The sequence below is a fragment of the Gekko japonicus genome, unplaced genomic scaffold (assembly GCF_001447785.1).
Source record: "Gekko japonicus isolate JY-2015 unplaced genomic scaffold, Gekko_japonicus_V1.1 scaffold3774, whole genome shotgun sequence".
Classification (NCBI taxonomy): domain Eukaryota; kingdom Metazoa; phylum Chordata; class Lepidosauria; order Squamata; family Gekkonidae; genus Gekko; species Gekko japonicus.
In genome coordinates, this window is record NW_015174958.1 from 81,281 (window position 1) to 108,222 (window position 26,942).

The window sequence follows — 26,942 nt, forward strand, 5'->3', positions numbered from 1 at the left end:
CCCAGCCACCCTCCCTGGGAAAATGGAAAGTCTACACTCCTGGTGACCCCATGGTAGAAAAGCTAAAATCTCTCAAGCCAGATTTCCTGGCATGCAAACAGCAGGCCTGTACCTGGTCGAACTTTCGAGCACTGTACACCTCATTCTTGTTCATGAAGGTCAATAAAATCCAGTCGCAGAGGAAAGAACCCTAGACAGGAGGGCGAGAGATGGATAAATCAGGTCCTGAAAGGAAAAGCCTCCATCCCAGAAGAAAGCAACAGCAGGGGCACCAATACTCACCACTCCCACGGATGTCAGGGCCGTGGCCAAGTTAATAATGGTGGGGATAAGACTGAACTTGCCTGCCTGTCGAAAAGAGCAAGAGACCTCCATCAACGCCAGAACAGTGTGAGCCGTCTGCAACCAGAGGGCCCTTGGAGCATAGCCCAGTCTTGTACTACTCCAGAACGGGGGAAAGTAGCAAGCCACGGGGGAGGAGGGATAGGAAAGGCCCATGTCTCACTCACTTGCCCATGCACAATCACATCAATGCGGATCCCGTAGGCCTTGATCAAGGTGCGGGTGCTCTTCCCACTGCACTGATAGTACTTGGCAAACCTGGATGCCGAAAGTGGAGTGGAATTATCTTGTTAATACCAGCACCAAACCCCCTCCGCTGCACAGTCCTCTGGTCACATCCAGCAGACAACAGACAATTGACTTAGAAAATATTAATTCCTCCACCCAGATATGCACCTTAGCCTTTGAGAAATGACAGACCAAAGAAGACTGCTAACCGCGGAGGGGAGCTTTTGTGGAGCATTGTTGATTTTAAGAGCGGTCATGTTTTTCTTCTGCCCTCAGCCTGTTAAGGGACCTGCGTCTTCTGTTTTTTGTTGGATGTCTGGTTAACATTGGCCTTTGTATTTGCAGCTGGAGGTAGCCATCATGATGATGTCTTTATAGAAGGGTCAAAGGTGCAACCCGATACCTGGTCAACAAGACACCCTTTAATTCTACAGGACACTGTACTAAGGATGCAGAAAAAGGCCCCCATGACCACGACCCAAAATCTCTCCCTGCTCCTTGTGAACATCCAGCCTGACAATGAATTCTGGAGACTTCTGAACTCTGCACGCTGTTTTGTGGTACTCTGGTGGATCTTAAATGAAAGGCATTACTTATCTTATATCTTTGCACCAGCACAGCTACTTGGAACCTCCCCCACCAAAGAGAGGCAGCAGAATGCCTTGCCTCTGGAGGAGGCTGCCTGCTGTATCTTTGCCCAAGTCTTTATCAAGCAGCCTACACAGAACAGTGATTCATTCAGAGGCCCATAATCATAGGCACACAGCAACAGTAATAAGACGCTGAGGACGAAGCTGCAACGCTATTTTTCCTCAGCGCCACAAACGGCTTGAGCAGACCCTGCCAGAGAGTGTGCTGTTACCTGTAATTGTAGCCGGAGGACGCCTGAGCCCACTTGGGATCAAGCCTGCGGAAGGAATACCGGGGGTTGCATGCTGAGTCCGGCAGGTCCAGGTTACAATTCCAGTTGATGATCACTCCGATCACACCACCCTATGAAAAGAAAATGGGTGCAGAATTAGCAACAGCAAAGCGGCCTTCCAAATACTAGGGCTTTGTAGGGCAATGTGTTTTCAGCACCCAAAGTGAGGAAGAGGGAGTGCAGTCATGAACAGAACAAAACTGAAAGTCATTATTATGTAGCCTTGTAATGGGCATGACCCACCAAGCACATGTTGGAATATTCATTTCCTTATTAACATTTCAGAAAGAAACACTTTTGCAGTTAGGTGCCATTTATGAGTGGATGTCTATTGTCTCACCCTGACCTGTATAGCCTAGGCTAGCCAAATCTCATTGGATCTCAGAAGCTAAGTAGGGTTGATACTCAGATGGGAGACCAACAAAGACGACCAGAGTCCCTACTACACAGAGGCAGGCAATGGCAAACCCCTTCTGAAGTCTCTTGCCTTGAAAACCCTGTGGGTCTCCATGAGTCAGCTGTGACTTCACAGCACTTTCCACCCATCGTCTATCGTCCCACAGTGGTTCTGTCCAGGGCTTTTTTTCTGAGGGAATGTGCCGGAATGGAGTTCTGGAACCTCTTTGACAAAATTATTTTTAAAATGTTTAAAAGTTCATGTGTTTTCAGTACACAGACCGAAAACTTCATTTCCCTCTTGAGAGTGTTGGCACCTCTTTTTACAAAAAAAAAGCCCTGGTTCAATCAGTCCTGGTCTTGGAGCAGGAAGCGGGGTCCAGGGCACAAGAAGAACACGTAACTAAAGAGAAATGCCTGAATCGAGAAAGGAAGGAGGAACTGGACCAGAAGGTCGCTGTATTTGGTGAAGTTTTACTTTGCAGTTGAGCACAGAGCATTCCTGTAATATTTAGTGCCCGTGCAGCCCTAGAGTAGGGTGAATAATGCCCCCCTTTCTGTGTTTGGCTTTGGGGAGCAGTATAGGGTAAGGCTGAAACCCCTTCACCACTTGCAATAGGGTCCCATTCTGAACGGGGTCCTGTATTGCTCAGGGACATAAGTGCCCCACTGCTGCAGTCCGGCTGCAAGGAAGGTGATTCAGATGAAGAGAGCCTGGCCCCTGGCCCAATTTGTGAACTGACACCTCATGTAGTTCAGGTGGGCTTTTGCTTTCCTAAGATTCTAGCAGAAACGGCTGACCCATTCTCGACTGCCACCTTCCTTTACTAGTTTAAACAAAGATTTTACACAAGCGACTGAACCCGGCGTCGGGAGAGGAAAGGCAGCGTGGCACAGCCTGATCTCATCACAACGCGGAAGACAAGCAGGGGCAGCACCCGGAAGGGAGACCTCCACGGAAGGCTGGGCAGAGGAAGGCCAGGGCAAACCACCTCTGCTTCTCACTTGCCTTGGAAGCCCCTTGCTGGGGTCCCCGTAAGCCAGCTGTGATTTGGCGGTACTTCTCTCACACACACTCTGAAGCCGTCCTTATTAACTGTATCTGACTTCATGATCACTGTTCGGCATCTGTTCCCCAGTCCTTTCCCCAGAGTCACTGGCAATTCCAAAACCAATTAGTAGACAAGCTGGGCCAATCCAAGCCATAGTAGTGCCTCATCTGAGAAACTCAAACGGGACTCACATTTGTTAGTGCGGCCCACCAGACGGGGCCCTCCTGCACACACCTCGTGGAAATGAACAGGCACCGTAGGTGTCTGGTCCAGGAGCCACACACCCAGGCTGTGGTGGAAAACTCAGGTTTGCGTTAGTCGCTGGCGAGGCAGGCTAGTAGAGGGCAGCTAATGTGCCAAGACCTGTTACATTTGGGGGGTGGGAGCTTTCCCTCCTCCGTGCTGCTTTCACGTTATGTAAGCAGAGCACCTGTCCCTTTATTATCCTGTCTCTACCTGCAAATCTGGGGAGGGGAGAGAACCCAATTGTTATAAAGGTGAGTTTCCAGCATGTACACTCTGTGTCCCTCCCCCCGCCCCCCTTTTCCTCCAAAGATCTTGCAAAGACTTCTCCTGTCCATGTAGGAGGGAAGTATCTGAACCTCCCTGGGCTAAGTGGTAGCCTCCAGCCCAGCTGCCTGGCCCATAAGAGCTGATCCGAAGCCCCTTGACCGCTTCTTCTGACAATTACAAAGCTCGGAGCTGCCCGGATGGCTGAGAGACTGGCTTTACTGAAGCAACTGATAATATACTCCATCCCAGAGGAGCTATTAGGGCTGACTGATGTGAAAAGAAAGGCAATTAAAGGCCAGCCAGCTACCCGGAATTGGCAAATGCAACCTCCTTGGCTGGCAGAGGCCATGGCTTGGAAGCTACATCGCTGGCTGGGATTTGAATGGAGACAGGTGGCAACAGGCATGGGCTATTCAGAAGTGTACATGGGGAGGGTGGGGAAGAGCCTCACACCAGTCTGCAAAGCTTCGGACAAAGATTCTAAACATGGAGGGGAGGGAGAAGTCTTAAATGCTCTAGGTGGATCCCGCTGATGGCACCTGAACCAGCATGCCTCTCCTCCGATATGTTTTACCTTCACAACAACCTTATGAGGTAGGTTAGGAATGAAAAAAATGAAAGTGACTACCCCAGGGTCATTCAGTTGCCTGGGAGACAGACAGGTGGGCTTATAAATATTTTACATGAGATTAGATCATTTTGGGCCCCTACAGCTCTCCAAAAGCTGAAATCTATGTAGAATGATTGTGAGAATGAAATAAGAACATAAGAGAAACCATGCTGGATCAGGTCAGTGGCCCATCCAGTCCAACACTCTGTGTCACACAGTGGCCAAAACCCAGGTGCCATCAGGAGGTCCACCCGTGGGGCCAGAACTCCAGAAACCCTCCCACTATTGACCCCCCCCAAGCACCAAGAATACGGAGCATCACCTGCCCCAGCCTGTGAGTTCCTATCTATACCTTGTGGCTAATAGCCACTGAGGACCTCTGCTCCATATGTTTATCCCATCCCCTCTTGAAGCTGTCCATGCCTGTAGCCGCCACCACTTCCTGCAGCAGTGAACTCCGCATGTTAATTACTCTTTGGGTGAAGAGTGCTCCCTTTTATCTATTCTCAGCCTACTGCTCATTAATTTCACTGAGCGCCCACAAGTTCTTGTATTATGAGAAAGGGAGAAAAGTACTTTTTCTACCTTCTCTATCCCTTGCATAATTTTGTAAACCTCTATCATGCCACCCCTCAATCGTCATTTCTCCAAGCTAGAGAGCCCTGACCTCCTTAACCTTTCCTCATAGGGAAAGTGTTCCATCCCCTTAATTGTTTTAGTTGCCCTTTTCTGCACCTTTTCCAGTCTCTCATATCTTTTTTGAGGTGCGTTGACCAGAACTGTACACAGTATTCCAAATAAAATGAAAGCCTGGTGGCACCTTAAAGATGGCGTACATTTATTTCAATATGAGCTTTCAGGAGTTTTTCAGGTAGACGTGTGAAGGGGAAAACTTACTGGGAAAACTTATGGGGAGGCAGGGAAGAGCCGAGGTTTGGTGTGAATTACACCCATGAGTCCTTGAAGTGTAACTCTCCACGTAAGGGAGAAAGGGAGGAGTTGATGTCGAAAGGCTAGGTGTGTGTCCCATCATAAATCAAAAGAATTGGTAGTGATGCATACTGGATGGTGCAAGAGGTCAGAGGTTGGAACAAATAAGCAAATAGTTTAAGTGAAATTTAAGAAGAGGAGGAGGAGGAGATTGGATTTATACCCTGCCCTTCACTCAGAGTCTCAGAGCAGTTTACCATCCCTTTCCCTTCCCTGAGAGAGCTCTGACAGAAACTGCTCTTTTCAAGAACACCTCTGACAGAACTATGGCTTGCCCAAGGTCATCCAGCAGCTGCAAGTGGAGGAGAGGGGAATCAAGCCCGATTATCCCAGATTAGAATCCACGCACTTAACCACTACACCAAACTGGCTCCTACACCAATCTGGCTCCTGTTTAACTGTTAATGATACAAAGTTATTGTCTGAGAAATATGTTAAGAACAGCCACTTAAAATGTCTAAAAAGTGAGTCTTGTAGAGCTGTTAGAGTCCTGTAGAGCTGTTACCTCTTGGCCAACAGATCTTCTGTTTAACAATCTGGAATCAGGGGGAGGCTGGGAACCCTATTAAAGAATCATCACCATGGAGAGCATTCCCAGGATTCTTTGGGGAAAGCCATGACTGCTAAGAAGAGTGGGAAATGCCTCTAGTCCGGGCGCAAGAGCAAGTCCTGCTGTCCTTCCTTCTCCAGCTCTGCCCTTGTGATGCTCCTTCCTCAGAGACGACCTTACGGTTTCTTAACTGTAGTGAGGTCAGGATTGCCTGTGGCTTTCCTCTGGAGAGGAAGGGGGGGACGGGTTGGAGAAACTGCAGCAGGAACAGTCTGAGCCACGTGTTCTGTTGGGTGTTTGGGACTGGACCCTTGGGGGTATATTTCAACTGTCAAAAGTCACCTGAGGTGGGCAATATGGATTGGGGCTGCAGCACTGAAAAGGGAATTAAATCTTCCTCCCTCACCCAGCACCATTACCTCTATTAGGAATCCTCTCTCCGAGTTGCTTTAGCCTCCAGGAGGGGGAAAGCTGCCTTTTTTGAGCTCTTGCAGCTCAAACAATAGAAGAACCGGTTCTGATATTTGGAGGTGCACTGCCTCAGCAAATGGAGGTGCCGCACCATACCTGCCCTCCTACATCAATTTGTTTAATTTTTATCTTAAACAATCTAAATTAGTGGCCATGAGAATTCAGTCAAAAGGCCTGGACAGAAAGAGGGGCAATACCAATGGGCAGAGTGGATACCGTTTCAGCCAGCTCAGTGAAGTTCTCGCCTGCTTGCTCCACAATGAAGCCCAGCTTGAAGATGGGGCAGTAGAGGTCCGTGGTCTCATTGAAGGTGCAGTTCCTCAGGTAGCCATCTTTGTTTTCCTTGAGGTTCCCTCTTGGAAGAGACAGAGTGAGGATCAGAAAGCCCAGTACTACTCTGAATGGCCTGTTCATACGAACGTTTTGGCATAGTTAACAAGAAGTGGATTAAAGGAAGCCAGTTTGCCACTCCATAAAAAGGTAAAGGTTCCCTTGCTCGAAAGCCAGTTGAATCCGTAGCCAATCTTTAAACATTTATCCAAGTCACCACCCACCTCTAGTTTTCTGACCAGCTTGCTTCACATTGGGGTGAGTAGTCATCTTGACCAGGAACCCTACCCCTACCCCTAGACCTCTCCCGTGGGGAGCAGCACCAGGCCCTTGGAAGTTCTTACTTGGAAAAGCGGAAGCGAGGGAAATGAATGTTATTCTTGATGAGGATGGTGAACTCGGGTGCCATCTTCCCCAGCTTCTCACTAGCAAACCAAAACAACAGATATTCAGTAAGAAGCAGAGCTAGAAAAGGCCACACTCACCTCTTTCTTGGCACTAAAAGCTCAGCTCCTTTCTGTTGTTAAGAATATCTGCAAACCTGGCCCTCCATTTTGCTTGGATGAGATGAAGATCCAAAGAGACACATTGGCTGCATTCCGATGATGCCCTGAACCATGGCTTATAAACCACAGTTTGAATAAATTCTGGTTTAGGAGAACATCCAAATCCCGGCCACCCAATTAAGTCCGATGAGCAGGAGAGCAACACATTGAAATCCTTAGCCACGTCCCAGCTTATGAATCCTGATGTATAATAATGCTGCTTAGTCATTACATCCAAACACAGGAATTCCAGTTTAATGCCAGTTTGTTCAGTAGCACCACCCCGAGGTCACAGAGTTGGAGCTGCATTTAAAAAAATAGCTTGAGCAGACTCCAGTTAGTTCCAATCATTTCATGCACTAACTGTGGTTGTATCTATTCATTGTGGATGGAACTCACTGAAGTTATTTTTTTTACGTCTGCACGCAACCCAAGCCGCCAGCTGTCACTGAGCAAACAGACATTCTTTAATGTATGTCTCTTCAGGGAGGCTCCCTTGCCGCTGCTGCCACCGCCCCTTCATGCAAAACCGTACATTAGATACAAACCTCTCAGAAAGCCCCAATAAAATGGACAGGAGCTTCACAAGAGCTTGGTAGTCAAGTAAAGGTAGGAGCCCAAAATACAAGTGAGGGTGGTAGACCCCTGTCTTCTAAATGCAGATCTGCCCCAGTCATGTATAAACTGGGTGGGGTGCAATTCAAAGCAGCAAAGAGACATCCTGCTGTTGATTCCACCCCATCAGCCTCTCCTTCCAAACGTTTTTCTCCTGTCTGCGCTCAGTTCTGGTATCAGAGACCAATGAAGGGGAGCCTGGCCAGGAGACCCCATTGGTGCACTCAACTGCACCGTCGGAGTAAGAGTAGGGGTGGTGGGAGAAGGGGCCAGCAATTGCTACCTGACTGCTCCTTTAACTCACACAATTGGGGCAGACCCACATTTGAAGACACAGATCTGCTAGTGTCATGCATAATTTGGGTCCAAGCAGGGCTTTTTTATCTGGGGGAAAGTGCTGGAACAGAGTTCTGAAAACTCTTCAACAAAATTATTTTTAAAACGTTTAAAAGTTCATAGCTTTTCAGTTTATAGATTGAAAACTTCATTTCCCTCTTGAGAATTCTGGCACCTCTTTTTCAAAAAAGAAAAAAAGTCCTCATCAAGACCCAAAGGTGGTATGCTAGAGGCCCTGTTCTACAAGAGGTATGTACACACACACACACACACACATACACATTTATTTTGTCTTGCTGTGGTCCATGGTCAAGCAGGTTACCTGCAAGCTAGAGGTAATAGTGAACTAATTCTATACATCACAGGCAACCAGGTTTCTCTCATGAGACTCTCAGCATCCTTTAGATGTCCCATCTGCCTCCAGTGGAACAAACTTTTCAATGCACTCCTCATTGGCAGAGTGACTCAGAATCAGGTGTGAGTTAGAAAGGAACTTCTGCTCCCACATAGTCCAGCCAGAATTCCCTGCTGTGCCTCTCATTACCTGGCAGCTGCTCCATTTTCCACTGGACACCAGGCCATGATCTCACAGGTCTTATTGGCAGGCACACAGCGACCGGTCTTCTCTCCTGCAGGGAAGGATGCACAGGGTACAGGGTACAGTGAACAGATGGATGCTGTCGCTGGCTATCCCACAGCCTCGAAATTACACAAACAAGGGTTGTGTCTGAAGGGACTGTCACAACCCCAAATCCACGTAGTGAATCTGTAAAAGAGGTACCAGGGCTGAACCAAGGATTTCCCAGTTCTGCCTCTTAGCTGCTACGCTACGACTAATCTTGTCATGACTGTGCAGTTACTCACCATTCCCCAGCATGTCCATCTCACCCATCACACAGTCACTATCAGAGTGGCACGTGGCACTGTGCACCTTCGCGCTCTGTGGAGGGCAGGTGAGAGAGAATAGTCAGAAGGGGGCTAAGAATGGTTGTACTTCAGTGGCAGGCAAAGGCATCCCATCATGGATTATGGGCCTCTGTCTAGCCTGGTTAGAAGATCTGGTGCGGCTTCCTTAAGAACTTTCAAGACAGGTTGTTTTCTTTGTCTGATAAAAAACAAGACTGGGTTCTGGCTCAGCTCCCATTCATTACAACAGGACTTGTACAGGCAAAACTTCAGGGTGGATTGTACCCTTCATGAAGAATATAGCAAATATCGCTTTTGAAATAGTTCTGTCTGGAGTGACTAAAGAACTGTGTACTATACTGTGTGTGACCTCTACGACCTAAAGGCCCATTTTGTTTTTAATGAATGTTTAAAGTACACTGTATTATTAAATATATATTTTGTTTAATTTAAGAGAACATAAGAGAAGCCAATGTTGGATCAGGTCAATGGCCCATCCAGTCCACCATTCTGTCACACAGTGGCCAAAAATACCAGGTACCATCAGGAGGTCCACCAGGGGGGCCAGGACACTAGAAGCCCTCCCCCTGTTGCCCCCCCCCAGCACCAAGAATATAGAGCATCACTTGCCCCAGACTGAGAGTTCCTATCTATACTTTGTGGCTAATAGCCACTGATGGACCTCTACTCCATATGTTTATCTAATTCCCTCCTGAAGCCATCCATGCTTGTAGCTGCCACCACCTCCTGTAGCAGTGAATTCCATGTGTTAATCACTCTTTTGGCGAAGAAGTAGTACCTTTTATCTGTTCTAACCTGACTGCTCAGCAATTTCATTGAGTGCCCACGAGTTCTTGTATTGTGAGAAAGGGAGAAAAGTACTTCTTTCTCTACCTGCTCTATCCCATGCATAATCTTATAAACCTCAATCATGTCACCCCTCAGCTGTCGTTTCTCCAAGCTAAAGAGCCCCAAGCGCTTTAACCTTTCTTCATAGGGAAAGTGTTCCAACCCTTTTATCATTCTAGTTGCCCTTTTCTGCACTTTTTCCAATGCAACTTTTCCATTTCCAATTTTTGTATCTGTGCTTGTAACCTCAAACTTTTAGGTATCCAGCAGTACACACAGCATCAGATTAAAGTGTCAAAAAGTGCCAGGGGGAGTTCAGACAATGAATGAGGAAGCCAGATTAAAAAGTGCATACTGTGAAGAAAAATGTGATAATTTTGTCCATAGAAATTGTAGGACAGTTAGTGCATTTCCTAGGAAGTACTAACTTTCGAGAAAGGAACCAGGAAGCGGAAAGCTAAATGGTGGCAGGAAATGGGACATGGTGTGGACAACTTCTGGCTTCAGTTCTCCTACCTCAGGGCAGGTCTTCTGAGTCTGTGAAGGGGTGACCTGGACACGGGTGATGATACTGAAAACGCTCCCTCCCTGCAGAGAATACACATGAAGACATATGAAGCGGCCTTATACTGAATCAGACCCTTAGTCCATCAAGGTCAGTATTGTCTACTCAGCAGCTCTCCAAGGTCCTGGACAGAGGACTTTTACCTGACCTACTGCCTGATTCTTTTAGCTGGAGATTCCGAAGGTTGAACCTGGGGCCTTCTGCATGCCAGGCAGATGCTCGACTACTGAGCCATGACCCATCCCTAAGAAAATAGTGGGTGAAAGGAGAGGACACCCTACCAACCTTTGTGTGTGTGTGTGTGTGTGTGTGTGTGTGTGTGTGTGTGTGTGTGTGAGTCTGCAGCTTCAAGGGTGGGTATTATACCATTGTCTCAATTAACACCGCCTCAGCCTGTTCAAAAACACCACATACTGATCTTGGCAATGGACACTGCTTACAATGAGGCTAAGTCACCACTGAATGCCAAAAGTAAATTCTACCAAAATGCTCTGCCTCCCTCCCCTACCAGGGTGGACCCTGGTTCCATCCCTTCCTCTCTCTTAAGGGACAGAGGAAAGGAGAGGGAAGGGGGGAAAACCCTAATTTTTGCCAGTGTTCCCTCTAAGCTAGCTCACAGTTTTTTAGCCTCCAGATCACACATTTTTGCCTTAGCTCAGGAAGGATGGCTCCAGAGCAAACTAATTTATGCAGTAACCAAATCACTTGCTCACAACTTTAATGCCAGTAGCTCACAAAGTAGAATTTTTTTCTCATAAGATTCCACAGCTTAGAGGGAGCACTGTTATGACACCCATGCAAGGTATGCAGAACAAAGGAAAGTTTCATGCTATAGCAGTGCTGTATATCTTCCAGGGCAGTGGTCTTCACAAAATGCATCAGGACCCCAAACTGGGTCACCCTGGATCACATCAGGGCTGCCTCTGCTATTTTGTTTTGCCTTTTTATTTTATTTTTTTATTTTTTTTAATCAGTGGTGTAGTGGTTAGAGTGCTGGACTCACTCAGAGGAAACCCAGATTTAAATTCCCATTGAGAGATCTTGGGTAAGTCATTCCCTCTCAGCCTAACCTACCTCACAGGGTTCTTGTGAGGATACAGGGCACAGGAAAGAACCAAGTTTGCCACCCTGAGTTCCTGGAGGAAGGGTGGAATAAAAATGGACTAAGTAAATAATAAATAAAGGGGGGGGAGTAAAATAAAATAGATGAGAGATATGCAGAGAAAGTGGGTAGGTGGGCCAAGAAGACAAGCAAGGAGATAGACCTACACAGTAAAAAATGGAAAGGTAAATCCTGTGTAGCAAGGTGCACCTAGGACGTAAAAAGGATGAAGGCTATTGGTCTAGCGTTTGAAGCTTTAATCCTATGCACTCTTACATTAAAGTAACCCCATTACACATAATAGGATTTCCAAGCACACATTCATAGATTCACGCTGTATAGAAGAAGAAGAAGAAGAAGAAGAGATTGGATTTATACCCTGCCCTTCACTACCCAAAGGTGTCTCAGAGCAGCTTACAAACTCCTTTCCCTTCCCCTCCCCACAACACACACCCTGTGAGGTAGGTGGGGCTGAGAGAACTCTTGACAGACACTGCTCTTTTTCAAGAACAGCTCTGACAGAAATATGGCTTACCCAAGGTCATCCAGCCGGGTGCAAGTGGAGGAGTGGGGAATCAAACCCGGTTCTCCCAGATTAGAGTCCGCGCACTTAACCACTACACCAAACCACTACCCCAACCCATCAATGGCTCTGCAGAACCTCAGGCAAGAGCCTTTCCTAACTTTGCCCAGAATCTGTTCGGTCAGCTCTGAAGGGTCTGCCTGCGGATTCAACCGCTGTCCTTTGGCTTTTGGGTGCATCTTACTTCCCTGCCTGCAGGGGGCACTCTCACATCATCCTCACCTCTGGTGGCTTCACATACTCCTCCACATCCCAAACCTTCTGTTGTGAGCGGGTGACTCCCTTCACCTTGGTGATGACGGAGCTCTCAGGGCCTGACTCGCTCTCCTGGTAACCCTTCTGGATGATGAACACATACCTGTGATGGATGAGAGGGGTTTTTTAAAAAAAAATGAGGTGCCCAAGTATCTTCCCCTTTCATGCCAGACTTGTGGGGAGACTGGATGTGATCAGTTACAGCTGGCCAATGGAGAAGGTTCTGTATATATGCTCCATCTCTGACCCTGCTGGCCTCCCAGTCTCAAAAAGCTGAGGGAAATCCCCACCAATGCACAAACTGGGAGAATTTTGACAGAGCCCAAAACCACCTTCTGAAATACACCCTGGGGCTTAACAATATGGAACCTCCTGTTGAAATCAAGCACTGAACCAAGTTCTTGCATTCGTCTACCAGGGAGAGTTATTGGACCACACAAGTGTACAGAATTTGCTGCATTTAGGCAAGATCAGCCACCAGTAGGATAGAAAACGTCTGTTTAATATTCTTGTATCTTCTGCTAGCATCACAGTGTCAGAGTCTGGAAAAGCAATGCTGGGAGACTGTCCAAACTGAACAGAATGCAAATTATATCAATGCCCCATTTCACACTTTCAGAGGTTAAGCTCTAGAACTGAATATAAGCTGTGAAGCAAGACTCTGGATCAAATGAAGCCATTTGGGATGTCAGGGTAATGAGGATGGGAGGACAAGAAGCTTCCTAATGCAGTGTCAGGCCATTGGTCTGCGCCACTGACTCTGACTGCCGGCAGCTCTGCAACATCTCGAGCAGGTGTCTCCCAAAGTTAGCTTCCTGCTATCCTTTACTTTGAGGTGCCAGGGAGTGAACCTGGGACTTTCTGGGGGTGGCCTCATCTCCCCACGTACAAAGCACACTGACAGATATCGAACTGACAAAAGGCAGCCGTTCTTCTTTTGTCTTTGGCAGTGCCATGAGATAGACTTGAGAACCAGACCTCGCAACCTGGCTCGGTTTAAGTGCAGGGATTTGAAACTGTAAATATTTTAGCATTTTGTAAAGCAGGTGTGCTACAGCAACATGCTTTCAGCTGGTATTTAACTTTAATAGTGACAAACGGGTGGTTATAGAGGGCACATCATGGCATACTGCAGGTTCCTTATTTATATAAAAACAAGTCTACCTAAATTAAAAGACATAATTTATATGGTAAATTCCTTTTGGGCAGGGACTTCTATCTTTTGCTTAGGTGACTATGAACAGCACCGTCTACCTTGACTGTGTCGCCCAAATGCACACACACATGCGTACACATAAATATGTCCATGCATCCTGTCTTCCTCTGATATATAAAGCTAAAAATGGAGACGTGTGCCGTAGCCGCCCACCAAGGAATGGTTCTTCTGCCCATTGAGGATTTTGTGGGAACACTTACCAAATGAAATAGACCAGGATAAGCAGCTGGACCAGTCTGTAGATCACTCCCAGCTGCCGATTCTTCACGATAATCACCTTGGAGGTCTCATAGTTCCAGAATTCCCAGAAGAAATCCCAGTAGCCCATCATGGGCAGGGGAAGTCCAGGCAGATGCACACACCCCTCTCGGGATTGTCTCTCCAGAAGTCTAGTGGCACGGCCAGGGTCTTCTTGCTCCTTTTTTCTCCTATTTCTGCAGCTATGTCATGCCCTGCCCTGCTCACTGGGCGCTTTGCGTTATAGCGCGAGAATGCCCATGCTTTATTTCCCCGTTCTGTTCATCCCAGGGAAGCCTTCTTCAGTGGAGCCGCAGAAGCACCTCCCGTGCTTTCCCTCTTGCGATGAGCAAGCCACGTTTGCTTGAAAGCTGTGAGGCGGGAGGATTCCCTTTTCACCCAGACAATAGCTGCCTATCCCTGTGGCAGGGGTGCCCCCTGTGGCCAGAGATGGTCAGTGTGTTTCCACCACACAAAGACGCACACACTATTCAGTCTGTCACTCCAAGCCATTCCTCGATCGTGCCCCCACTGGTGGCCAGAAACAGAGTTGTCAACCTCCAGGTGGGGCCTGGAGATCTGGAATTGCAACTGTTCTCCAGACGACAGAGCTCAGTTCCCCTGGAGAAAATGGCTGGTTTGGAGGTTAGACTGTGTTGTATTAGACCGTACTGAGTTCCCTCCCATCCCCTAATCCCACCCTCTCCAGGCTCAACCCCCAAATCTCCAAAAAAAATTACCAACTGAAACTCAGCAACCCTATCAGAAAGAGTTGCCGTCTCACTCTCTGACTCCACCTGTCATCTTGGGTCACCACCAGCACCTCCTCTGGGGTACCAAGGAATGGCAAAATCAGAGGTAGGGTAATGATTGGCCTGTAGAGGGGTACCATGATAGATGTTTACAGAATTATGCATGAGATAGAGAAGATCACTTGTGGACCTCCTGATGGCACCTGGGTTTTGGCCATTGTGTGACACAGAGTGTTGGACTGGATGGGCCACTGGCCTGATCCAACATGACTTCTCTTATGTTCTTATGAGAGACTTGCTCGAGGCTGCTCGCCAAGTCGTCATAAAAATAAAATCATAAAAGCAACAAGCAAAAAATTATGTATATTAAAACAAGCCATCAAAACAACATTCAGCGGACTAAAATGATGTCCGTAAAACAGCCCTCACGCTAGAAGCAGACCCTAAATATCAGGTTTAAAGGAGGTGGGCAGATTCTACAGTTAAACGTCTTGGTAGAGAGGAATGTTGTGCAAATAAAGTTCAATAGAGTAGGTGTCAGGTGAGCCTCAAAGGGGAGGGCATTCCAAAGCTGAAGGGCCTCCACTGGGGAAAAACTGTCTGTGGTTGCCACCCGCCTCATTTCTGCAGGGAGGAGCACAGAGAGCAGAGCTTGGAAAGAGGGTCTTAACTAGCAGATGGGATGGCAGGGACCAGAACCAGCACTTTTGAGTTGTCTGTTGTAGAGATATTTTAGTGCAGGGATGACATGATCCCTGTATCCAGCCCCTGGTGACATTTTGAACCATATGAAGTTTCCAAACAGCCTTCAAAGGCAGCCGCACCTAAAGTGCTTTGCAGTAATCTAACCTGGATGTGATCAGAGCACAGATCACTGTGTCCAAGTCACACTTTTTGATGAGAGGCTGTTAGCTGATATATCAGCTAAAGCTGCTAAAAGGTGCTAATGTGCCACAGAAGGGACCTGAGCCTCCAGCTATAAGCCATGATACAGCAGCACCCCAATCTATGAACCTGCTCCTTCAAGGAAGAAGAAGAGATTGGATTTATACCCCGCCCTTCACTACCTGAAGGTGTCTCAGAGTGGCTTACAAACTCCTTTCCCTTCCCCTTCCCACAACAGACACCCTGTGAGGTAGGTGGGGCTGAGAGAGCTCTTGACAGAAACTGCTCTTTTTCAAGAACAGTTCTTATCAGAACTACAGCTTGCCCAAGGCCATCCAGCCAGGTGCAAGTGGAGGAGTGGGGAATCAAATCCGGTTCTCCCAGATTAGAGTCTGGAACAGGATGATGCCTCAGTCCTCAAGTGGCTTTTTCATTGCCCAATAGCATCACAGTGTTCTAGGGATTAAGCTTCAGTTTATTGGCCCTCATCTATCTCATTACCTTTTCCAGATACCTGTCAGCTATGCTGCCATGGGGGTTGGGGAGCTCGGTCTGTGTCTGGTTAATTGCTACTGCATTCCTTTCTGTGCTTTTTCTGCTTTGCGCCTAAATGCTTATCTATACAGATGTGCAGGAGGGAGTTGTATCATCTAGGTTTTTCCTAGGTGCCGTGGGAGAGTGTTGGTTCTCAGCTTTAGCTACCTAACCGTCTCCGAGCTTTATCCCACCCTATATCCTATTATGCCCAAGGGGCCGCCGCCATTCTTACCAGTACTTATGTTACTGCATCTATAGCTCTGCAATAAAAGTATTACCGTTCCTGAATGTGTGTACTTCGTTGTTGGCTGTGGGTTCTGACAATACCTCTTCTGGACTTCCACAGACCCACCCAGCTCAGTTGTTAGAGAGGAAGAGAACTGGGTGTCATCTGCATATAGGTGGCACTTTGCTGCTCTGTAGAATATCCAAAAACACAGTTGACGTATGGCCTGCCCCACCCCTCAGGTTTGCAGAATAGTGTAAGACCTGCTAGCTTGGACTAGCAACTTGATTTCTGGCACGGCGCCTCTGCCTTCTGCAGCCAAGGCCCAAACTGAAGCTGAGAGTGGCAGGCCTGGTTCCTGAAACACAAATCTGCCCCGTGCACACGTAAGGCAAAAGGTGGGGTGCAATTGAAACGATCCAAGTGAGGCATTGTAGGGGGGTGGCTGAATCTCTCCTTTCCCCCAGGGCTTCTACCTCCAACTCCTCCAATTCCAGAAGCCAACCTGACTGGAAGGAAAGATCAGGGTTGACAGCTCTGGGCTGGAAAATTCCTGGAGACCTGGAGGTAGAGCCCAGGGAGAGGGGGGCTTCAACAGGGATGTGTTCCCATACAATCTACCCCCCAGCAGTGCCATTTTCTCCAGGGGAACAGATCTCTGTAGTCTGGACATCTGCTGTCATTCCAGAAGATCTCCAAGCCACACCTGGTGGCTGGCAACCAGTGTTCCCTCTAAGCTGAGTGAGTGCAAGCTAGTTCACAGTTTTTTAGCCTCCGGCTCACACATTTTTGTCTTCGCTCAGGAAGGGTGGCTCCAGAGCAAACTGATTTATGCAGGAGCCAAATCTCTGGCTCCCAACTTTAATGCCAGTAGCTCACAAAGTAGAATTTTTGCTCGCAAGACTCCACAGCTTAGAGGGAGCATTGCTGGCAACCCTCAGAAACGGGGATTAGAGAACAAGCTGTAGGGATAAGAGGCGCAAGCAGATCCTACCCCTTCTTTTTGTCTGTGCAGTGCTTTTTCATTTATTAAAATATTTATACCCCAGTCCAATGTTCCCTCTAAGCTGCGGAGTCTTGTGAGCAAAAATTCTCCTTTGTGAGCTGCTGGCATTAAAGTTGTGAGGGAGTGATTTGGCTACTGCATCAATTAGCTTGCTCTGGAGCCCTCCTCCCTGAGCTAAGACAGAAATGTGTGAGCTGGAGGCTAAAATTCTGTGAGCTAGCTCACACTAACTCAGCTTAGAGGGAACACTGTACCCCACCTTTCCTTCTGGCTTAAGGTGTCTTATAAAAAGCAATAGGAATTAAAGCCAAACAGAATTTAAAAACAAAACAGAACCAGGGCAGGAGGCACAGTGGGAAAGGCCCAGGCTCCGGGTGGTGCTAAGCAAGTGGGGAACAGCCAGTCAGTATGCAAAAAGGAGATTTTAGGACAGAGTTCTCAGGACACAGCCAATAGTAGTAAGCTTGCCAGCTATCCAACAACCTGATTACCCAGAAAAAGGCTCACTGAGGTTGAATGATGAAGTAGCAAACTAGCAGAAATCTCAGAAATATGTGTAAACAGGAAGGGTATCAGACAAAGAGTCATTTTGTGAGTTTTTTATTAATATACCCACTGTTAAAAGTAGCTTGAACAGAACACAGGAATGGAGCAAACAATACAAGGGAAGCATCAACAGAGTTATAATAGGTAAGAGGTAAAGGTTCCCTTGCTCGAAAGTCAGTCAAATCCAACTCTAGGGTTGCGGTGCTCATCTCCGTTTCAAAGCCGAAGAGCCAGTGCTGTCCGAAGACGTTTCCGTGGTCATGTGGCCGGCATGACTAAACACCAAGGTGCACGGAACGCTGTTACCTTCCCACCGAAGTGGTGCCTATTTATCTCTTGCTTTTGAACTGCTAGGTTGGCAGGAGCTGGAACTAGAGACGGGAGCTCACTCCATCATGCGGCACACTTGGGTCTCGAACTGCTGAACTACCGACCTTCCACAGCCTGCAGTTCAGCATCTTAACCACTTGAGCCACCGCAGCTGATGTTTAAGCCATCTTGTTTGGCTTGCAAGAGAAATATTCAGAAGACACATACATTTTTTTTCAAAAAGAGGATTCCTCCTAGGCAGTGGTTTGCACACTGTGGGGCAGGCCTTACTTGAAGGCGTGGGGCCACCTGGGAGAGCGCAAAGTTGCAGGGACAGACAGTGTTCTGGGGCAGACGTGTCCTTCATCAGCCAAGACTTCATGCACTGGATGGTTCTGTTTACTGTCCTTCACTGATCTGTGTGTGATTGCCAGACTGTCACTCCTTAGAAAGGTGACAAGGGTGAAAGTAAGCTGGTACCAGCTGGTACAGAGTTCAGAAAGAAAGTTTCTGAAGTGGTACCATCCATCTTCTGCTTCAGGCCCCCCAAGAGTTGAGATGCCTCCATGCAAGAGCATTTAGGAGAAGGCCAGAGAGCCTCCGGCCCTCTTCTCATGCCATGGTTGGAATTGCTACTCCCAGGTCACAGATATTTGTGTGCAACAACAGGCTAAATGTGCGTGACTAGATACAAGAATCTGTGTGCATCACTTTTTTGGAATAAATGACGAGACGAGAGTGGGTGTCCTGTTAGCCAAATTGTTCTATTTCTTAATAATAGCTTGGCGAATTATGATATTAATGAGCAATTGGTATAACTATAGGATCATGACCTGTGTATACTGGAGTTAGAATTCCCAAGAACCCAGGAATAGACACAGAGACTGGTTGGCTAAAATAATGATTTCTTTACTAAATATTCTCAAGCATACAAACAATAATCAAGTAATCAAACACTTTACTAAATCTGTACTAAATATTCTCAAGCATACAAACAATAATCAAACAATAACCAAATAATCAAACACACAATACAGACCTAAAAGAGCAGAGGTGATTGATAGCTAATAGAGTGATCAGTTATTGGGTGATACTACCTGTCCAGACATGCAGAGGTTCATGAAGAAGGGATTGTGGCCTAAACCCATAGGATTTAGGGGTGGACTGCCAGTTGGCATCGTGGCAGAAGCACATGGTCTGAAGCCATGTGCTTGATGGATATAGACATTGGAAAAACAATGCAGACCAATGGAAGGTCTTGGGGGCTGGTCTCAGATGAGAACAATAGATTACCTGGACCAATGATGAGTCCCAGAGGTGTGTGATGCCAGTAGGGGCAGACCTTAGGTATGGCCAATGAGATCAGAGTCTGGATTAACAATGGCCTTGATTAAATCAGCCAGGTTCCTGGTGACTGTACTGGGGCTAGTTGAATGGATTTTCTGACCACTAATGGTCCTGCCAAGGCAGTTGAATAGGTTCCCAGATACAGACAAAAGATAGGAGATGGGTCCCTGATTAGCATCAGGAAGGATCATCAATAATTTGAGTGTTTGGTTTATCTCAGTATCCTGAGGGATGGAGCAAGGAAGGACAAAGAATTCTCGCATAGACATGTAGCCACACAAAAGGGATAGGTGAGGTACTGGAGAGAAGAGGACTATTAGCCAGGTGGCCTCTGAATAGACATTAGAAATGTAGATATTTTACCTAGTGGAACCCATTGTCATTTCATAAGCATATCTCCACTGGGTGGAGGGGGAAGACTGGAAGTTTGCTCTGAGGTTACCTTATTGTCACCTGAATATGAAATCCCTTTTTTGCAGAGTACTTGCAGGCTGACCCTGTGGTTCAAGCGTAGAGTGCTTGACTTTGGGGGACTTTGATTCAGGTTAGAAAGTGGGGAGCCCCTGTTTTTGGGGCTACCCAAGAGTAAAGGCAGTGCCTCTGGCAACAGTCCTTCCCCCACCCCCTGAAAAAAACCTAGCATTGAGAAGATTTTTAAAAATCTGAGAAACACTGAGAGAAACTCAGGAGGCCATCTTGGCCAATCCAGCCACCACGCAGGCGCAGATTTAAGTAGATGGTGCTGTGTGGGGCAATGTTGTAATCTGATAGCTTGTGGCTATTCTCCAAAGACTTCCCATCATAGGTCAGCCAGAACTGTTCTGCCTGGATGTTCTCTTGTTGCTGAACCCGGGTTTTGAAGTGGTCCACCTTGTCTGAAGGCATGACCATGTACGTGCTGGTCCTGCCCTTGTCATTCCTCAGGAAGATGGTAATGGACTCTTCATTTTTTACCACCATCATGATGGTATCCCCAGATTTCAGCCCAAACTCAGAGAGCAGGGCCCCATCGCGCAGGTCAAGGTGAGTGTTGCTCTGCCAGGCCAGTTTCTGCTGATATGGTGGCACCCCTGATTTCTGGGCAATTTGGACTTTGAGATCCCAGATGGTTCTGCTAGCAGTGATGTTCAGGGAATGCATCGCTCCCGTCAGCAGCTTCACATTCAAGCACAAGGCCTGAGGAAAGGAAACAGCAAAAGACAGGAAAGTTGGCGTGGGAATCCGAGAGGGGGTGATGCACACAACATCGTGCTGTTGCAGTTCAGATGGACACAACCACTTCGTACCTTCTCGGCTCTGGAATCGACGTGATTCAGAGCAGATCAGTCTTTGACACTTTTTGATTGGGAAGGGGACTGCCTTCTCCGATGGGCATGGCAGCAGCAACAATTTGATATGGCCAGTTATAGGATATCTATACTAGTATCAACTGATACTGGGTTATGCCCTCAATCCTAGGAACTGTAGTTTTAGGATGCCAAAAAGCCCCTACCCAACACACATCAATTTTTAGGATTCTCTGAGTGTTAAAGCCAAAATAGTCCATGGCCTTTTCTGTTCTCACAGCTTACTGCAGAGTATCCCAGCAGTCAAGCCTTTAAAGTTGACCTCAGATTTCTGTGCCTGCCGTGCCTGCAGTCTTACACCATCCCGTGTATTTATTCTGCAGCTACAATTTAAAAAACACACTTTTCTAAATTGGTGTGGAACGTCACTTGTGATGTGAGGGTGGTGGTGGTGTCCAATTTTTTTAAAAAAATTAAGTCCGCCCTCTCGCAGCTGTGCAGCAGTGAGCAAGCGGTGAGAGAGGGCCGCACAGCCTGCAGGGAGCTGGCTTGGCTGGGTTGTGCCGAGGTGCTTTTTAAACTTTTTTAATTTTGTTAAGCTTCTGCTTTTGTATCCCCCCTCCCCTTAGTTGCTGCTGGAGGGGGGGCGTTTTGTCTGAGAGGTTATGGGGGACAAGATAAGGATGGAAGGTTAGGCACACACAAACCACTTTCACTTTTTTCAAGGGGAAGTATGGAGAGGGCTTGGGGAAGAGGGGGGGGAGCGGTTGCAGTCTGTGGCAGCCACCGCCAGCACTCGGACTCCGGCTGGTAAAGGGCCTTCTCCCGCACTCCCAGCATCTCCCTAGGGGGAAGGGGTGACTGGGGTTGGCACACACCCCCTGATAGCTACAGCTGCTGCTTGGAAGACATGGCGATACCACCACAACCACTATCACAAGTTCACAACCTTGTAAAAAAAATTTTTAATGTAAAACAACGAGGCGCCATTTTCATGTTAGGCTTCTGGTGACTGTCAAAATGGTTCTCCATGCACACCAAACTTTGTTCACTACAGCACGAAAAGGAAAAACATTTTCAAAGCTTTAGGCTTGGGGGGGGGGCATTTTGACAGTCTCTGGAAGCAGCTACAATTTTAAAAAAACCACTTTTCAGTTTTTAAATCGTTGAGGATGGCAGGATTGTGGCATACCTGACGGGCACATGGTAGAAGCTTTTGGAAATACCCCTGCATCAGTATCACCTTCTAGGGCGAAGCAGAAACAAGCTTAAGCTGTGCCCGTACTGGCTTTCAGCTTTTCATTTAAGTCTTTCTCCTCCTCTTTGCATGTTTGCCGTCCGCCTTGTAAATCTAAAGCTGGGGCCTTGTCCTGGAGACTTGCGCAGAGGTCACATAACGATCCTGTTCACCCTTATTTGAATGGGCCAGTTTCCCTCCAGTTCTAAGAGGCAAAAGGGCATGGAGAATTCAAAGCCCAGACTTGCCCTGACCTACATCCTAAACTAGGGAACCTCCCTAAAATCAGGTCCTGCTGCCCCATCCCCCAAGGGGAGAGTTTCAGGGGGGAGCTGTGTTGGTCTGCGATAGAGGAGCTAGATCTGAGTCCCATGGCACCTGAGGGACCAACAAGTTCTTGGGGGCATGAGTTCTGGAGAGTCAAAGCTTCCTTTGTCAGAAACATCCGGCAAAAGGAGTTCTGACTCAAAACCTTATACCCCAAAAATATTGTTGGACTCTAAGGAGGGGGTTCCATCACCCCGGTTTCTTATCAGTCTTTTTACAAAGCATGTCTTCCAGCTGAAGTCAGCGGAAATTCTGCTTCCTGGGGCCCAAGAAGGCAGAGAGACTGGCCTTCAAACAGACCTTCTGCAGCCGCATAAGATAAGATTTGCCCACCTGCTGTATTCACTAGGAAAAGAATTAGAAGCGAGAGCCACTATTGCCATCTTTTTATTTCTTTCATTGCTGTTCATTTTTCTAAGATGGGATTCTCTCTAATCTTCTCTCCCTTAATGCCGTGGTGTGTTGGGCCAAGCAATTGTGACTATGTGTCCTTCAGGTGGGAGCTTCATTTTGATCTGGGTCTCCTTCATCTGCTATTTCCATCTATGAAAACTGACAGCATTTGAGGGGGGCACGGAAGACTTACCAGTCTTTGTGAAGCTGGCCCTGCAGGTGTCATTGGATATGAGACTGGAAATGTTTCTTCCTCCCATGAGACCTGCAGCTGAAACAAAGACGGGGGATCTGTGATTTATAGACGAACTGACTACTTCATAATGGCCCTGGACTTTTAGGATCATACCATACCCCAAACCTGGAAAAGGGCACCTATGGTTCTAAACCAGTGGGAGAATTTGCCATTAAACATCCCTGAAACTATTACCATACTTGTCATATGCAATGCAAGCAAAGCAGTTCTGCATACGTATGTTTCATGTGGGAACTTTGGTTAAGACGCTGAACTGCAGGCTGTGGAAGGTCAGTAGTTCAGCAGTTTGAGACCCGAGTTGCCACATGATGGAGTGAGCTCCCGTCTCTAGTTCCAGCTCCTGCCAACCTAGCAGTTCGAAAGCAAGAAATTGCAAGTCGATAAATAGGTACCACTTCAGTGGGAAGGTAACAGTGTTCCGTGCACCCTGGTGTTTAGTCATGCTGGCCACATGACCACGGAAACGTCTTTGGACAGCGCTGGCTCTTCAGCTTTGAAATGGAGATGAGCACCACAACCCTAGAGTCGGACTCGACTGGCTTTCGAGCAAGGGAACCTTTACCTTTACTTTACCTTGCTTCTGGAATAAAGCGTGTTGCCTGTTTAAGCACGGTGGACTTGGGAGGATGGATGAACCTTCCATTCTTTTTTTGTTTAAAGCATTAATACCTCACACTCTCCATGAACCATTCCTGAGGTGGGCACTGCCAGGTTCTTAGTTGATATCCTGACCTTTCTCGGCTCCCAGCCTGCCCACCCCCTCAGCACCAGTGTTCCATCCAAGAAAGTTTAGCGACTAAGGACAAGAGAGTACTGGTGAGAGTGCTGAAGTGTGTTCACAGTCCCTCTCCTCAGCTTGCAGAGCCCCACTGACATACAATGGAAGGTGGGATGACCTGCAACCTCTCCATCTACTTAGTGCATTTTTATCCCACTTCCCTCCCAAGGTCTTTTCCCACACCGGCTGGAGGGGCGATATTCAGACTGGGAACAGCATACCATGCTGTGGTATTCCACACTGCAGAAGTGGGTGGGTATCCCCAAGTAGTACTCAAAGCACTTTAAAATGCATATGTGATTTTCCACATGGGTTATTGGCCTCAGGTTCAATGCTGTTGGGAGGTAGGCTTTTTCCCCATTTCTCCGCAGCAACCTGCTACATTTGTGCACCTCTAAGGATTTCCATAGTTTTTCTCCAGTTTTTCCCAAACCAGTGCTAAGAGCACTTTAAAATGCACATGTGATTTCAGACCATGTATGACCTTTTCCACATGGGTTATTGGCCTCAGGTTCAATGCTGTTGGGAGGCAGGCTTTTCCCCATTTCTCCACAGCAGCCTGCTACGTTTGTGCACCTCTAAGGATTTCCATAGCTTTTCTCCAGTTTTTCCCAAACCTGTTTTGCTGTGAAATTTGGGAAAACATAGCAGCTTGGATGGCTGCCTTATGGTGGGGAACATCCAGATTTTCCCAGTCTCACACAAAGGTGAGCCATTTTCCCTTCCCAATCCCCATGGCAGCCATTTCTCCCTCACCCCACTCCTATCAATGGCTTTTTGGGGGGTTTGTTAGTAACTGACATAGTGACATACCAGTCAATTACCAGTAAAAAATCCTTGAAAGAACCTCCAAATGGCTTGGGGGAAATAGCCATGGCAAGGACACGGACAAGGGGAAAGCAGGGAAACCTGCCACCTGGAAGCCCCCCAGCGTCTGCCTTGGCAGCCACAGCAACAACGTGACTTCCACAGGAAAGCATCATCACACAGAACAGCCCAGTGGCCACTCAAGAAAGGGCCGCCTTAGTTGTGGCAACAGAATTATGGGATTCCCTCCTCAGGGAGATGTGTCAGAACATCTATGATGTCCTGACTACTCCAGTTTTGGGGGAGTTAAAAGGTTCCATTCTATGTGACAAGCATCTTTAAAAATGCAGACTGTGGAGTTTTTGGAGGTCACACTGTCTCTGTCTGAAGGAGCTAATCTTGCCTGCTGAAATTGTTGATGCCAGTGGTGTCACAACATCCCAGGATGTTGTTTTGTGAAGCTTCAGGGGAAGTTTTCTTGAACTTTTAGCTTAAAAAAGGAGGTAGGATCAACTAGAGGGAGGGAGAGCCTGAAAGGGTGCCAAAGAGTGTGCTGTAACTTTCCATGCTGATTCCTCAAAACCTGCCACTTAATTTTTATAGATAGATGTGCTTTTATAATAAAAAACAGAAAAGGACACAGTGCTTCCAATCCTCATTTTATTCTGTAGGAGAATAATCCTGTTTAATGGATTCACCTCCTTTTCTGGTGGATTAAAGGCTGGGAAATGAGGTAACAGGACAGTGTCCTGACTAGGCCAAAAAGTCTGCTGTAACTTTTTCCATGCTGATTCCTCAAAACCTGCAACTTAATTTTTATAGATAGATGTACTTTTATAATAAAAAAACCGCAAAAGGAAACAATGAATGAATGTACTAGCACTTTATGGTATCTTTTATTCTATATTGTTGTGTTTTTATCAGATTCTGTGTTTTAGTTGTTTAACATATTTTGTGAAAGCTGCCCGGAGGCTGCCTGGTCAGGGGGGGCAGGATACAACTTACACAAATAAATAAATAAATGCTTTTGATCCTCTTTTTATTCTGTAGGAGAATAATCTCGTTTAATGGATTCTCCCCCTTTTCTGGTGGATTAAAGGCTGCAAACTGAGGTAACCAGATAGTTTGACGGTTTCCTAGATCCTGTCCTCACTAGCCTCCCCCAAAGGGACATCGGTGACAGATGCATCTCTCGCCCCCTCTCTCATTGCCTTCTGCCAGCAGGTGAAGATCTCTTTCATTTGAAGCTCCCTTCCTGACCCTCTTTCCTGTGTATGTGGTCAGTTTAATTGTTGTTTCTAATTGATTTTATAGTATGTCATTTAAAAGCTTGTCTTAATGTTTTAGATTGTTCTTCGCTTTGGGGACCCCAAGCTGGGTGGAAAGGCAGCATTAGAATGTTGTAAATACACAAATAAATCCCCCTGACCCACATCGACATCAAAGGGGGCATTCCATTCATTTCTGTCTCACCGGCACATCCCAGTGGAGGACTGAGTAGTTTGTGCAGCATTTCTGACGAGAACAATGTTCAGCTTCTTGCGCAAGTAGATCCCAGCGGCTCCCTTCCCCCAGGGGTCCGGTTGGGTCAGCTGGATCCAGGATGAGCGGTCTGAAATCCATCAACAGAAACAGCCAGTGAACTACAGTGGTTAAAGCACTCAACATGAGCCTGGGAGACCGACAACAAAGTAGAGGGCAGTGATGTATTTCTAGGAATAAGTAAACTTCTCTTCAAATGAAGGTGGGATAAGCGATTACAGAGCAAATGAATACAGAATCCACCAGGTCTTTAGCTATGTGTAGCCTTGGCAGGACTAAGGCAGTGATCGTTGATCACGGAAAAAGAGTATTACAGGTGCACAAGGGTATCCTTATATTCAGCTGCAAAGTGCATGAAAGAACATGGGGAACTGACCTGGGCTTCCGGAGCTGACTCATCAGGTATTGTTTGAGGGTGGGATTCTGCAAGTCATAGTTCACGGTCCAAAATATGCAGAGTTGCTTGTATTGCTGGAGGAGCCAAAGCACCGTCCGAAATCCTTCTGCCATGTCAAAATCCGGCTCTCTGCTTCCTTTCTCCCAGGCATAGACAGCCAGTAGCTCCAGTGCATACTTCGGTGGGAGCTGCGATCCATACCGTACACACACGTACTAGGACAGATGGGAGGGGGGAAAGCTGGAGTGTCAGAACTTGAAAGGTTTTGTTTTTTAATACGTTTATTAACTGATTCAACCATAACGCCAGTAGCTCCAGTGCATACTTCGGTGGGAGCTGCGATCCATACCGTACACACACGTACTAGGACAGATGGGAGGGGGGAAAGCTGGAGTGTCAGAACTTGAAAGGTTTTGTTTTTTAATACGTTTATTAACTGATTCAACCATAACATATCACCAACAACATAACATAATTACATTATATAGACATATACATTTGTTGTTGTTCAGTCGCACAGTCGAGTCCGACTCATTGCGACCCCATGGACCAGCTCCCGCCAGGCCTTCCGGTCTTCCACCGTCCTCTGAAGTTTGCTCAACTTCATGTTCGTTGCATCGATGACACTGTCTAACCATCTCATCCTTTGCCGTCCCCGTCTTCTTTGACCTTTTGGACTATTGAGGGAGTCATAATTG

At 47.2% G+C, this 26,942-nt stretch overlaps 2 protein-coding genes across 2 annotated transcripts in view; both read right to left on the minus strand.

Annotated features, from left to right (window-relative positions):
• Positions 1-15,153, minus strand: part of P2RX2 (purinergic receptor P2X, ligand gated ion channel, 2) — an 18,311-nt gene extending 3,158 nt beyond the window's left edge. The window contains exons 1-12 of the mRNA XM_015425140.1: positions 15,128-15,153; positions 13,577-13,684; positions 12,128-12,263; positions 10,172-10,243; positions 8,765-8,840; positions 8,445-8,529; positions 6,749-6,829; positions 6,291-6,429; positions 1,433-1,563; positions 510-600; positions 283-348; positions 113-190 (exon numbers count right to left, since the gene is read on the minus strand). Of these exons, the coding sequence (XP_015280626.1) occupies positions 113-190; positions 283-348; positions 510-600; positions 1,433-1,563; positions 6,291-6,429; positions 6,749-6,829; positions 8,445-8,529; positions 8,765-8,840; positions 10,172-10,243; positions 12,128-12,263; positions 13,577-13,684; positions 15,128-15,153 (1,089 nt within the window). The remainder of the gene's footprint in view (positions 1-112; positions 191-282; positions 349-509; positions 601-1,432; positions 1,564-6,290; positions 6,430-6,748; positions 6,830-8,444; positions 8,530-8,764; positions 8,841-10,171; positions 10,244-12,127; positions 12,264-13,576; positions 13,685-15,127) is intronic.
• Positions 15,154-19,846: 4,693 nt separating this feature from the next.
• On the minus strand, positions 19,847-26,455 carry LOC107122108 (ubiquitin-like protein ISG15). The gene is made up of 4 exons (XM_015425139.1): positions 26,224-26,455; positions 25,779-25,917; positions 22,658-22,735; positions 19,847-20,397 (listed from the first exon to the last, which is right to left on the minus strand). Exons 1-4 carry the CDS (start codon positions 26,355-26,357, stop codon positions 19,876-19,878), a joined length of 873 nt encoding a protein of 290 aa, XP_015280625.1. The 5' UTR covers positions 26,358-26,455; the 3' UTR covers positions 19,847-19,875.
• Between the last annotated feature and the right edge of the window lie 487 nt (positions 26,456-26,942).